Source organism: Enoplosus armatus, chromosome 14 (genome assembly GCF_043641665.1).
Source record: "Enoplosus armatus isolate fEnoArm2 chromosome 14, fEnoArm2.hap1, whole genome shotgun sequence".
Taxonomy (NCBI): domain Eukaryota; kingdom Metazoa; phylum Chordata; class Actinopteri; order Centrarchiformes; family Enoplosidae; genus Enoplosus; species Enoplosus armatus.
In genome coordinates this window covers 6,758,091-6,772,644 of record NC_092193.1, presented here as the reverse complement: position 1 = coordinate 6,772,644, position 14,554 = coordinate 6,758,091, and the positions used below count along the sequence as shown (strand labels likewise).

Sequence of the window (14,554 nt, the reverse complement as noted above, 5' to 3'; positions counted from 1 at the left end):
TTTCTCATCTTCATTTGGAGCAGGGTAAATCATGTGTTGATTTATGTCATATCATCTAATATATTTATTAGTTGAAGCTGTGTTCGTACACTAGTTTTCCTTCATTTGCATCATGTGTTCCTCTTATTTATTCACGCAATAAAATCATGGATGTCCATTCATGAGAAAGACAAGCCAAGGCAGGTTTTCAGGCTGATTTGAGAAGACACCTGGAACTGAAATTGTTACTGGCTCGTAAGAGTATGTGTCCAAACAGCTTCAAGGACTGCTAAAAACAAGCTAAAATTAGCCAAATATGAGATGCAGCTCAACACACAGCTGGGCTCAGTAAATATGCCAATATGCGTATGTGTGGAACTGTTATCTTAAAAGGGTGATGGCTGGTTGGAAAAGGAGTCTCCCCAATGACTGTTTTTATGACTGGAAACCCTGCTTGCATACCCAGTCATTAAGACGTCAGAAGGAATATACCTGTTGCAATAAAAAGTTACCCAGCAGACATTTGCTTAGTCACTAAACTGTAAGCAATGGCCTTTAACTCCAGCACAAAGTCACACTCCTGCCTGAGTATCTGGACAGTCCTCAGAAAAACAGTGGAAAGAATAACCCTCTGCCTGAATCTTAAAACTTTCCCACTGACCTTGATTCAACATTACAGGATAGTTTCTAGTTTAAAGTTTATCTTAAAGGTACACTGTGGAGTTTCTGACCACTGGTAGTGCTATGGAGCAATGAGTGGTTTGATGAGTTTGTATCTTCATTTGCAGGTCATGAAAACCAAAACAATAAGCTAAAAGAGACTAACAAGCTCAACAGAACCTTTATAGTTAATAAGGTTCAAGAACACTTCACATGTGGTGATTTAACATATTTTGTGATTTACTGTTTAGTACCTCAAACTAATTCCCAGACCCCATCCCTCTTTTCATCTGCACACACAAGAATGTTTGTGCGAATAGTCTCAATAGTACAATTGCTATTGTACAAATGTCAGAATGAAACTGAATTCTCTAAATAAAAGTTTTCATGCAGAGCATCAAAGATGACACAGAGATTTATGCTTGACCACAACAAACAAGAGTAACGAGGAACATTCATGGCCTATAAAAACAGCAACTCCCATAGTGCTCTAAATCCAATAAGGTTCATGAGTTCATGCATCTTCAGTGCGCAAGCCATGTGTCTTCATCTGCCAAGTTTTCTGCTTTGTCTTAGTTGTTTGCTCTTTTTTCTCATCGTATCTTTCCTGTACCTTTTAGACTTTATCTCATGTGTTTGTCGTATTCCTAATTTAAGGCTGAAGACCCAAAGTCAGTAAGTAAACTGGTTTATTTGACACCCTTAATTGTTTTCCCCCAAAGTATGATAACAGGACTTAGCAAAACACTTTGCTGTGTTTGCAAGCCTCCACATATAGTGTCAGTTCCTCTCTGCTATCAGTTTTTACTGCTGGCGGCTGGAGACAGGGCTCAGGGAGACTTTGGCTCATGAAATATGAGATGCTTGGGGCATGTTTAGATTATCACAGACCTCTCCACTTAACTCACTATAACACTCAGTTCACTGCTGAGAGGAAAGGCATTCATCACACAGACTTGACAAGAAACATGAAAATAGGATGGGCTCTTTTCATCTATGTCACTTCTCTGGTACCCATGGAGGTTGAGCACTGATCTCTTCTTTTGTAACTATGCTGACCCTCCTCAGTACTGCTATCAAGAAACTGAACCTTTTCATCATGCGGTTTTGTTCAGTGCCCAGTTTAAACATTTATATACTCTCAACACTCAGATTATTATTTTAGCTAATGTGTACAGTGTGTGTTCTCTCTTGAGGTGTTCATAACATGAACCATGAAAGTGGCATGGCTCTAGGGATGGCAATGTTGGTCTGTCAGTCAGTCCACCATTTTGGTCCCGACTGAAATATCGCAACAACCATTGGATGGATAGCAGTTCAATTTGGTACAGATATTCATGGTCCCCAGAGGATGAGTCCCACTGTCTTTAGTTTCCCTGAGTTTTTCTCTAGTGTCTGGTGTGAGGTTGACTTTTGGGTTTAAGTAAAATGTCACAACTATTGGATGGATTTCTATTAAATTTGCTACAGGCATTCATGAACTGCAATAACTTCTCCTGACTTTTCCTCTACCATCATCAGGTCAAAATTTAAACCTCCTTCTGTTTATAACCAAATACCTGCAAATATGACATTCCTGTCAGCCTTAGCTATACCTTTTGTTCAGTGCTAATTAGTGATTGATAGCTTGCTAACACGCTAAACTAAGATGGTGAACATGATAAACATTACACCTGCTAAACGTGTTAGCATGTTAGCTTTGTGAGCAAGTTATCATGCTGATGTTAGCATAGAAAGCACCGCTGTGCCTCGTGCCTTGTAGAGTAGTTAGCATGGCTGTAAATTCTTGTTATTCTTTCTTTTCTCCTCTGTGCAGTATGTGAATGTGTAGTACAGCAAGCGATGACTTTGCAACATAAAACCTGGTGACCTTACAAGATTTGAGAGTGAAAGCACACCTTCTCACGTCCAAGCAAACCCCTGCTAGGTGAGGCTGTCTGGGTACCACATGCACCTATAATAAGCAAGCCCAGACAAACATACATTCCACTCAGTGGTTATGCGGTCTGCAGTGTCTAGTATGCATCCCTCTCCACCCCCAACCCGGCACACACGGCCTTCTAGTTGGATAATTCATAGTAATGAGGAGGTCTTGAGGTTACATCTACTTGTGATCTTGTAGAGCGCGTCTGAGTTCAGAGGACCTGGTTGAAACTTCGTTCCTATCGCAGACGTTTGTTCAAGGTGAAGTAACTTTGAGCACCTACTGAATTTCTATGCGCTCCAGGGTTACTGGTGACTATATGGAGGAAGCAAATGAAAAGAGTCACCAATGAGGTGTTATAATGAGAGGCGTTAGGAAATGCTGAAGAAGAAGATGTTTCCTGGACACTGTAGAGTGTTTCAGAAGCATCACAAATCACAACAAATGTGCAGACATACAGAAAAATGGTCCGTCAAGCACTTTTATTCATCACGTAAAACTCTGAAACTTGAAAGCACTCAGATTAAAAGCTGCCTCCAATAGAAAAACAGCCATCGGGCAACATTTTCAAGACATTTTTGTTTTTATAGCTGCTCTGGGCTGAACCATGCAAGGAGTAGAGACTTATTATAGAATAATTATACAATGTCATCTTGGTACACATTGGCAGTAAATGCATCAGTTGTAATCATATGCTTCCAACTACAAAGAGGGCAGCTCTAAAGGCATGTCTCTCAAAATTGTAGACTGAATCTGAAACAAGAATCTATAAGGAGCCGCTGGACGTCTGTCAGTACATTTTGTCAGCTGTCAGAGTCCTGTTTGAAAGGAAAACTAAAGACTTTAGTTTCGGTTGTTCAGATTTCCTCTCTTCCAACGCAGGAGGGCGCGTCAAATTAAACTAAACATTTTGGGCCACAGTCCCAGGAAGCAACATGAACAAGAGGTTCTGACATTTTCTGCCAAACAAGTTGAAACAAAATGACCAAAAAAAAAGCCAACCATCTGCCAGAAACCCAATACGCACAGCCAGGCTGCTTTCAAGAAAGTTTTTGTTACTGCTGAGCAAGCAAAAGGTCATCACTTCGGGTCATAGATAAATAATCTAAACAATTCAGACAGTCCAACATCACAACATTTGCCACAGAGCTCCCACCTAATATTTTGAACAGTGACCCTTTTCTGCTCATATTTCCTATTTGAGTATGATTGAACAAAAGTATATACCATTTAGTGGGCAGTTGACCAAAGCATTTGCTCCAAAAGTGAGAATCAAACACTTTTAACACTTTTTAGCCACAATCTGGCAACGTCGATCGGTCTGTCGGTCCACCACTTCGGTCCAGACTGGAATATCTCAACAACTACTGGATGAATTGCCATACAATTTTGTGTAGGCACTCATGGTCCCCAGAGGATGAAGCCTACTGACTTTGGTGATCCCCTGACTTTTCCTCTTGCACCACCAGCAGATTATCCTGTGAAATGCCACAGAATTTTGTACAGATATTCATGGATCTTAGATGATGTGTCCTAATGATTGTGGTGATACCCTGACTTTTCCTCTTGGAAAATTGTTGGATGGATTTTGAAATTTGGCACAGATATTCATGTCCCTTCTTTTTATCTAGCGCCATCATTGGGTCAGATTTTACTGTACCAGTACTTTTATCGGTTCATGACTACGTACCTGCAAAACTAATAATAATCAGCCTCATGCATGCTCAGCAGGTTAGCGTTGTCAGCATTCCAACATTAGCATTTAGCTCAAAGCACCACTGTGCCTCAGAACAGCCTCACAGAGCTGCTAGCTTGGTTGTAAACTCTTAATCTTGTTCAACACTAGCAGTGATATTGTACCTTTGTCTTAATCATGCATTTTTATTTTCATCAGTACTCAGTTTCAGAGAGAGTTGTCAACTATATGTTTTCGTGCCCAGTCAGGCGGAGAAAGTCATGGTGTCAAAGGAACTTATCTCAGCAGCTGCCACCAAAGAATCAGAATCAGAAACACGTTATTGATCCCTGGGGGGAAATTAGAAATTAGACAAAGTGCCCATGAGCAAGACATCTTCACTTGTCCAGTAGAGCTGCACAGTGGCCAACAGTAGAAAACTGTGGTTTCACAGAGTTGCAACCAGATGTGAATGTGTTTAAAAATACAAATGCTCAGCAAATTTCCCTGCGGTAAATAAATGTTTAAAAAATTGGTGGCCCTAATGAATCAGACCACTAGTCCTGCTCACCCTGGAGTCTAAAACAACTAATCAAAGCCACACTTGCACGCACAATAGCATTTGACCTTATTTTGAATGGAAGTCCAGGCATGTAGCCATTGATCTGTATTTTTTTATATTTAATCCCAATTATACATCCAAACTATTAATTTTTAATTAGCCACACCTGCACAGCACTGTACTAAATCTTCACATCAACGTACTAAATATCTGCTAAACCTATGGTTCTAATTTCTGCCTTGTTATAAAACACGTAAACACAAATTTTCCAAAATGTGGTTTGGGTTTATGTGAGAATGGCTGCCATCACACTGTTAAATCCGTCTTTCATCGGTGCACACTGGGAAAACCAAATCAAGAGGAGGACTCTATAGCTACCACCTGTGCTTCCATTCTTTGTTCCAGTCATCTTCAACCATTAATTATTTTCAGGCCTCAGGAGCCGTGCTGTCCAAAAAAATTCGAAGGGCTCCTCGAGGAAACTCCTAGAGTCTGGAAAACATTTCATTTTGGCCACTGAGGCTTTTAAATTAGCCATTGGCCCATGTAGATGCTATTCAGGCTCTTTTCACATTCTTAGGCTTTCAGGAAACATATGAAATAACAGCTCCACCCCACCACTTCATTTGCATTTACTGTGTTGCATTGAGTTTATCACCTCACCTGCTGTACCTCCTGCCCCATGCCCACTCTTAAAAGCTTCTTTCTAAAAAGATTTTCTTTTAGTTGTTGTGTTATTTTATTGCAAATCTTTGTCCTTAACTAAAAGATTATAAAGAGCACATGTCTGTGCTTTTAGGATAATCAGATTAGTATCTGTCTAGGATACTGCACTGAGTCCTGTAATTAGGAATTTCATTGGGATGCAGTGATGCTCCGCTTGATGCTATTCACCCTCTTTCAAAGCTCAGGGGGCGGGTCCCGAGACAACTTTCCCGACTGGTGATTTGATGAACGGAGGATTTTCCAGTGTCAGTATCTTACAGCCGGTTCAGGTTCAGTGTTACGGCGTTTGTCCAGCCTCCTGACGGTGCGCAACTCTCAGGGAACAGAGTGGTTTGCGCTTTTTTTTTTTCATGAAAGCCCTTTACCATCAGTCTGAGTGCTGGGCTTAAGGGGGAGCGGATCTGAAGGGCCCAGTCTGGCTGTGAGAGGCATCCTTATACTTTCACACATGGCGCTGTAGTATAAGCACTTTCTTTTTGTGGACTGTGGAAGGGACTGAATTTTGTTAAAAGTCGCCCGTTTTCTGTACAGTTGCGGGCGCTCACCATGGAGATGCAAAGGTGGAGCACCAGGTGGAAAACGAAAAGGTGGCTATGGGATTCAACGCTAATCGCTGTGGTCACATTAATTTTAATTCTACAAGCCGCCGATGTCAGAGCAGGTAAGAAGCTGCATGTTACTAGACGCCACAGACACTTTGCGTCCTCCAGGCTGGCGGCCAGCCCAGAGGTGGACATCAACTTCTGCCAATCGCCGTAGCTCAGTTTACCAACCTTTTCTAGCGCACAGTAGACTGATCCACCTCATCCGACAGAGCAGCTTCTTTTTTGTTTTTAATAGTCGAGGCAATTTATCTTGTGATGCTGACTGGTGGTCCGTTTTTTGTTGAGTAACATCAAATTGAGCCCCCTATCATACGACTGCACCTGCATCCAAGTTTTCCAGTAACTTTTAAAGAGGTCTCATGTGTCTCTACACTGTCTCTAAGCCTTGTTGATGACTTCGAAGTTGTTACCTTGACACTTACCTGAACTGTTGACTGGGCTTGCCTTCATAGTTTTAATGTGTCCAAATTCATGTTGGAGTGATTGTAATGCAAAAACATTCTTAGCACAAACCGACGGAGATGCTGCTCTCTCTTAGTTTCCTCTGAGTGTCTAAGTAGGTTAAGTCTGCCATCCAGGTGTGGTCAGCGAGGAGAGAAGAGAGGCTGACAGTGCATTTCTTCTTGACACATATGCTCCGCGTAAAAAGTGTGCCCTAAAAGTGACCAGTGAGCAACGATGGCGCTTATTAGCGGTGAATATACTGCTGTAATTTACACTCTGCTGTATAATTTTGGCAGCTTTGATTATTTCACTATTTCAGTATATCACTTGGCTGTACGACTGGAAACCCTTAAGGTTTTACGCATAACTTTTACGCACGACGTTTGGTGATATAACTAGTACCCCACATATAGTACATTAAGTTTTTTATATCAGTGAAGTAAAAACCTAATAGTTAAATCAGATTCACAATAGACATAAAGTTGGCTGAAAATGTTCTTATTTTGTCTAATAAACTGTCAGCTGCCGTACTGATATCTCAATCTGAGTTTACTGTGGCACAGTGTAACTTTAGATTTAGGGGTTTTGTGATAAATATTCTGAGAGTGTATTTAATATACTGTGCATAACACTGGAATTCTGGGAGTGAAATTCATATTCTGGCCTGAAGGATCACCATCTTTCCACATTATCTGGGCTCCCACTAAATCCAAGATGGGGCGTTGATGGAAAAAAGAAAAAAAAATCTGGAGTATTTCCTTTGCTTTAAAAACACATATGTGGGTCACATTAACTACATCCATTATGTTTCCTTTGTCTGTGGAGTCGGAGAGACATCCATGCCGTACTGTGGCTTTAACTAGGACAACTTTGTGTCAGTCAAAGTTGTGTCTATTTGGATGCATGTTGCTTTTTAATATTTGTGGTTTTGACATCAGATCAGTTATTATGCAACCTTTCAAATACTTGCATTCTTGTATCAGATCCATAATACTGACATAGATAAACATATTCAGTTCAAAGTTTAGATTTTATATGGCTCCATTAAAATGTTAATCAGAGGCTAATATACAATAGTTGATCATTTGTGTAATGTATTGCATCCTGTCTAGACATTTCCCGTCTTAAGTCCCTCCCCGTTTTGAACCATCACCACTCACTGTTTACACTGTACAAGTCCTATGATACAGTACATAAAGAAATCATTCAGCAGAGAGCAAATTGCAGAGAGCTCCCCAAAACTGAAAAGATCATGAAAGCGAATACCACAGTGGGATGGCTTGCTCATTGCCCATCTTTCTTCACTCTGACTGATATTTAAACTAACCATAATTGCATGATGTGCTAGCAAACATTTACAGGCTTTCCAATGTACTTTAATTGCTGCCTATGCTGCCAACTCTCAGTAGATGGCAGTGACACAAAAAAGATGCTGCTGCGCGACCGCAGGGCCACAGAGACATTAAGTCGGAATGTCACGGATTTAAAAGTTAATCACACGTCTAAACTTAAACATCAAACTGTACGTCTCTGATGAGTTATGAGATGAAGAGTCCTGGAAATTTTGGCGATACAGCTGAAAATGGTACTTTAATGTGTGAGGGTCTACTGGTGGAATCGCTTTAATGATTTTTACGGAGGTTTCTCTTGTCACTACATGCTTCACTGCTTCAGGGGAAATCACACTCTTTGTCATAGTAGTAGCTTGTTAACATGGCAGATAGTATATCACAAGTCCCCGACAGCAGTCAGGAAGATGTGTCATTAAAAATCAGAGAGACTGACAAATTACCCCTCAGACAAGACTGTGGCTCGTCTGAAACTGCTTTGGTACCTTCAGCAGACGAGAGAACTGTCTTCTCTCTCTTGTGGGTTTCATCCTTATCATTAGAGTAGGGTTTATTCCTTTTTAAAGGTGGAAGGATGGGAATCTTTTTCAGGATGTGTTAAGGGTATAGCACGCTGGCTCAAACTCCTCCAAGGCTGAAAAGCTTTTAAAAAGCCTTATACCTTTTCATTTGGGGTCTTTAATGGTTTTGGGATATTGCCTGTTTTTCAGGGCTTCTGTGAAGCGATGGTTGTGGAAGGAGAGGGGCTGAAGAGTCGGGGGTGCGGGTGGGCGGGTGGGTGTGTGTGTGTGTGGGGGGGGTTCTTGGCCAATTCAGCACATCTGGAATATATGAGGCCTTGAGGTATGCAGTAATGCAGAAAGGCATTCTGAAACTCACAAAGAGACCTTTAGTCCAAGCTTTCTTTTTTTTCAAGAACCAGTAGCTCTGTACTTGGGACAATATTCAGAAAGAGCCACAGACTATTTTCTTTTTTATGAGGCATTCGGTGTGAGGTTTAAAACTTGGCATTTAGTCTGTACTCACAATTGTATTTTACTCTGTCTGTGTTCAAGTCAGAAGTCACTCTGGTAGTCTTCAGGAGAAAACAAACTCTGTGTCTGTTAAACAGCTCTTTGGTAGATAAAACTTATAATGGGAGTGACTTTAATAGAAATCAAAAGTAAAGACAGTCTGATTTGTTTGATTTCCCAGCAGTGCAGCTTGCTTGATGCTTATACTCTTAACAATTTAAATTCATCAGCTCTGGCATCAGATGATCTGGACCCATATCAGCGCAAATGACTCCAGTCCTTTCCATCACTTAAAGAGCAGATCTGCTCAACTTCAAATGAGCTAAAACTCGAGACACGACCCCGAAGCATGTGCTCGAAATCAAGCGAGTTTGATTCACCACTCAAGCTGTTATTTTTCTGGTCACAGGAGAAGTAGCTACAGGGATGGGGCCTTCTCAGTTTAGTCTCATGTATGTTTTAGTAAGGGGGGGTGTAGGGAGTGGTGCCAGTGCCATAATGGGTTCAGCATGTGGACTTATAGCTCCACCCATCAGACCCCCTGCTGGTCACTAAAAGCGAACAGGAACCGCACAATCAGCGCTTCCTGGCTTCACGTGCCACATGACTTAAAAAAACATAAAATGTAAACAGGTGTATATATTATAGCTTTCGCTATAGATTAATGTTAAAATATTTAGCAAAGAGGCATTTCAGAAAAGTATGGTAAAAGTATAGAGTAACACTTTAGGGTCTACATTTTGCATCACAAGAAAGAACACATGGTATTTCCATTGATGGGGAAAAAGGACTATAAGACTCTATTTCTGTACATTATATTCCTTTAAATAATATTTCCACCATCAGTGTATGCTATTTCTTCTTCATCTGTGTCTCTTGACCAAACTCTCTTCCTGGTTCGCACAGTTTTGTGGAGTTTTATAAGGCAGATGAGGAGATTTCCTGCAATGTGAATTTCGAGAAAGCCGTCTGTCTGATCCCTTTAAATAATTTTCCCACAATGTTTTGAAGCTGGTATCAAACACATGGATCTCAATTTTTTTCCAAGAAAGGGAGATTTCACATTAAGCCGGTTATCTGCCATTCCTTAAAGGCTTTATCTTCCCAGCTGACTATTCAGACATTGTTTATCATTGCTGGGTCTTTGAAGAGGACACATCCTGCCTCTTGACTCACTGAAAAGACAATGAGTAATGTGATGTCTGGACACTGTTGCGCTGGTTTTTGCTGCTGTGGTTTTTGTAATAGTTAAACAAGTAGCAGTTAATAGTTGGGTTGCACTGAGTTTGGTTTGGAGTGGAAATTTAACTGTTAGTCGTTTTATTTTCTGCGTTGGACCTCTGTTAGCTTTTAATATTCCCCTCTCAGTTGTAGATCTCATTTAGTCAGGCCAATACATACTGCAGTATTGATGTGCGGACTTACAGTCTTTGTTTTTGCTTTAGTATATTAACACTACAACAGTGCAGAGATGTTATTATATGTGGTGAATGTCATTAAATTACAAGGCAGCACATCAGTTGTCATTAGAAAGTGTTTGATCTGTCATGTTTTTCCAGTAAATTCTAGCATATTATTAGCAATCTTGTCCCCTCACCAACATGAATAAGAAGTAATAAATCATACTTTCATTCATGGCTGCTTATTTAAAGCCCGAGTATGTAAGAAGAAGAAGAAGGAGAAGAAGAAGAAGAAGAAGAAGAAGAAATAACACACTCTTCTTCTCAATTCATAAGCAATAAAACACGCCTTTGCTTATTTCACTACAACTCAGGAGTTTTTGCTGCTACAGCCTTACTTGGTCTGGTATGACCAGTAGCTCATGGTGGCTAATGTTAGCAAACTTTAAATAGATACTGCTGTGTACAGAGCTTACAAATAAACACATCACATCCACTGTTTTCATGGAGACAGATAGAAATGTTGCAATACTGTATGTATGTATGTATTTTATAATGAATGGATTACTTAAGTTGACACCGCCAAGTGCAGACAAGTAATAACCTACTGCAAGAGCTGCACTGTCACAGTCACAGAATATAAGCCAGAATTAAACAATTTGTTCACATCTGCACTTTTCTCATGAGAAAATCTCTATGTACATTTGCTGTTTTATCCATTACATCACCCATAATGACCTTGAATTAATAGCCTCCTCATACTGTATATTTTTAAGCAAATGCAGCCTCAGGCAGACATGCGTTAAATCACGAATGCACTTTGCTGTACGTCAACACTCCTGTTTATACACTGGACTTAAAAGACACCCTATTAGGCCTCTTAAATTCCCCATAATCACACTGTATCTGGTGATGTGCCTCCGGGAATAGAGAAGATAAGGGTTTAAGAGAAAAAACATTTACAGAATGGGACAGAGAAGAGAGTAAAAATCTCAGGAATGAAGGTAGAGCTGGACAATAGCGATAGCAGGAGAGAAAAGAAAAAGAAATGAGAAACGGTGTTTATGACTGCATGGCACAGTAGTTTCACCCCTGAGTTCCAGGTCCATTGATAGAAAAGAGTCTAGTAGTGTTAAGAAGCTTGTAAACCTGCTCCCCTCTGTGCTCTCCTTATTCCAAAGACCCAATGATCAACAGCAATGAGTTTTATCATCCCATAGATACCTCGGCTTTTGGCTGTGGGGGTAACAGTGGCAGTGAGGAGGGGGCCAATTATGTTTGCTGAATGGTTCCTAACATTTTTACTGCTCCTCTGCCAAGGTAGCTCATAAACGAACAACTGCATGAACTGACAGATTTGGCCAACAGTCCCTGCACAGGCAAGGGGTGTAATGGGTGTAAATGTTGACGTATCATCAAAATGCCAGGTCCTATTAGGTTTTCTGTTAACTGTTGAAATATGCTTACTGTGTACTGTAAAATGACATGCAGCTTTTACAACATGTACACTAAAAATACATTATAATAAAAAGCATTTTCTTCTATAACCTCATACATCATCTTAATTGTTACATTTATTTATATTTGAATGTTAATTCTTTTATTTATTTTTTATTATTTTCTAAAAGATTAAATTAGTTTAATGTCTTTTGTAGCAGCATGTGCAGCGAGTATGGCTTTAGCAGTCAATGTAATGTTGATTTTCTGCGTACATGATGCAGACTGAGAATTTACTTTGACATGTAAGAGTTGACTGTGAAACAATATTACATTTATAAGCTGATTCATGATCCGGAAAGTCATGTTTTCCAATCTATACAACTGCACGTGAGTGCAGCATCTCAGAACAATTCTCCAATCCACACTTTGAGCCGTATTTTCACATATACCTTTGAAAGTAACATTAGTACAAACAAAAATACAAAAGAGCAAACCCACTAAAAAACACCCAAATAGCTTCCATACATGAGGAACACTGACTCAGCACTTAGGAGATTTAGACAAATGCATTCCCCAAATAACTTACTGCGGTGCAAATGTTATGACATTTTGCTGCTCAAGTATCATTGAGTGATGAAATCAATTCTTTGTTCTGCCTCCACAGCTGAACCAGTAGATGTACTGAAGGTTCTAGACTTCCAGAGCTCTCCTGAAGGAGTACGGAAAACAACAGGCTTCTGCACAGCCCGGAGAGGATCCAAACCCGACGTAGCTTACCGAGTGGGAAAACGGGCTCAGATCAGCGCTCCAACCAAACAGCTCTTCCCAGGTAACCTCCTTTCTTCCCTCCCACAGATTACCAGCATTCACGCTGAATCTGAAACAGCAGGCAACGTTGCCCATCAGTTGCTCCGGAGAAGTAGAAAGTGGATCTCGCAACAACAAAAAAAGAACTCAATCATTAGTTCAGATGTAAGTAAACTGCACACAGCATTTACCTGCTCATCTGGGTGCTTTATACCAAAGAACACCAAAGATATGAAAAGAGGATGAAGTTGTAATGTTGGTGAGTGCAGCATTTTCTTTAAAATGACTTGCCTACTGCTGTTCAGGACATAATATACGTTATGTTGTATTACCTCTGTGGAGAACTTTGAATATACACTTTTATCTGGCAAATTTCATGAAATTAAAGGATCTCAGAGATGAAGGATTCCACCATATTTTGTGATGTGGTGGGCCATAAACCAAAGTGCTGGACCGACTGACAGATCGACTTTGCCATCCCTAGAGCAATGCGTGGCAGAAAAACACAAAAAATGCCTACTCAAACTAATAACTGAAAGTGAGGCTTTCATTTACTTGTCTTACTTACTTTTATTTGTCTTGAACCACTTAATGGCAAAATAGAAACATCTTTAAGATGTTTCAGCTTCACAATAAAACAGAAAAAAAAGTGATGTGATGAGTAACTGTAATGAAACCCATCACTACGAACACCTGTTTTCTAAAATGCAGTGCAGACTTACAGCAATTGTTTTCTAGAAGATGCTCATGAATGCGCTGGTGTTACAGTAGGCCCCAAGAGCCCATAGGGGATGAGAGTCACTCGGCACATGGTGTATGAAATGTCATGTAAACATATGACTCAAGTAAGGAGAGCAACACCAGCTTTTTGTTATTTGATATTTTGGGGGAACCCACAATTTATTACAGCAAATCAATGAGAGGAATATTTCTTTTGATGTTTTGTGGACTGATCTTGTCAATAAAGTATCTGTCCTCAAGTTTGATTGCTGGCAGACTCCAGTATGCTGTATTTGGCTGATGTAGTGAAATCTAGCAGGGTTGTCATAATGAATGCGCATTGCTTGACTCAAAGTCTGCTGCCCGGCTGTTTGTGAGAAGTAAAGCCATATTTATTTTATCAGGAAGGAGTCCACTCAGAGAAACAAAAAATAAATTTTACTGCGTAACCATTTGGTTTAGCTCATCAGCTAATCCGAATATTAGGTAATGAACTGCAGAGGATAAGACCTATGTCATTACTGATGGCTGTAGAAAACAAATGAGCTGTTGACAGATGTGAATGTGCTATTTGTCAATTTCCAATCTTGCCAGGGGAAATATGAAACATTGTGTACTTAAGCACAAATACAATGCATTATAATATATAACAATAAAGTTCACATCCATTGGAAGCCTGTTAATTCTTTATTACTGGGGCAAAGTGGAGAAAGAGCCCCCAGTAGCTTACTTACTCAAAACTAACTTGGCAAGAAAGAGTATAGAAATTTATTAGGAACTGAGTGCTGTTAAATAAATTGTCCCAGTCTGTGCTGTATGTGTCTGTTTTTTTTCTTTCTCAATTTGGCTTGATTTCAAAGAGCAAAAAACAGTTCAAAATAGTGTGATGTATTAGAACTAAATTTCTGTGATTTTTGGCCTAAACTGCCAGCACACCTTACACTTTCAGTAACGGAAATTTGAAGAATATAATTAAACTTGAGAGGGCAGGTGTTGGAGGTGCCATGGAAGCCAAGTGTCAAAATGTCCTCAGTCAGAATAATTGGACTTTAATTTGATCAGGATTAGTTATTTTGTCATTGAACCGAGATATTATGGTTTTAAGAATATGACATTTGTTTGAGTCTTTACAGCCCTTGTAAAATTAATGTGGCTACATCACCACCTTTGAGTCCTTTCAGGGGGTGCCAAGGTCTCTTTCAGCTTCCTTAATAAACACTGCTCCAGGTCCCGTTGTCTAGACACTGGGG

The 14,554-nt window shown here is 40.1% G+C and overlaps 1 protein-coding gene across 1 annotated transcript in view; it reads left to right on the top strand.

Annotated features, from left to right (window-relative positions):
• Positions 1-6,072: 6,072 nt before the first annotated feature.
• LOC139296194 (collagen alpha-1(XI) chain-like) overlaps positions 6,073-14,554 on the top strand; it is an 80,538-nt gene continuing 72,056 nt past the window's right edge. Inside the window, exons 1-2 of the mRNA XM_070918538.1 lie at positions 6,073-6,187; positions 12,442-12,606. Coding sequence (XP_070774639.1) covers positions 6,073-6,187; positions 12,442-12,606 — 280 coding nt within the window. The remainder of the gene's footprint in view (positions 6,188-12,441; positions 12,607-14,554) is intronic.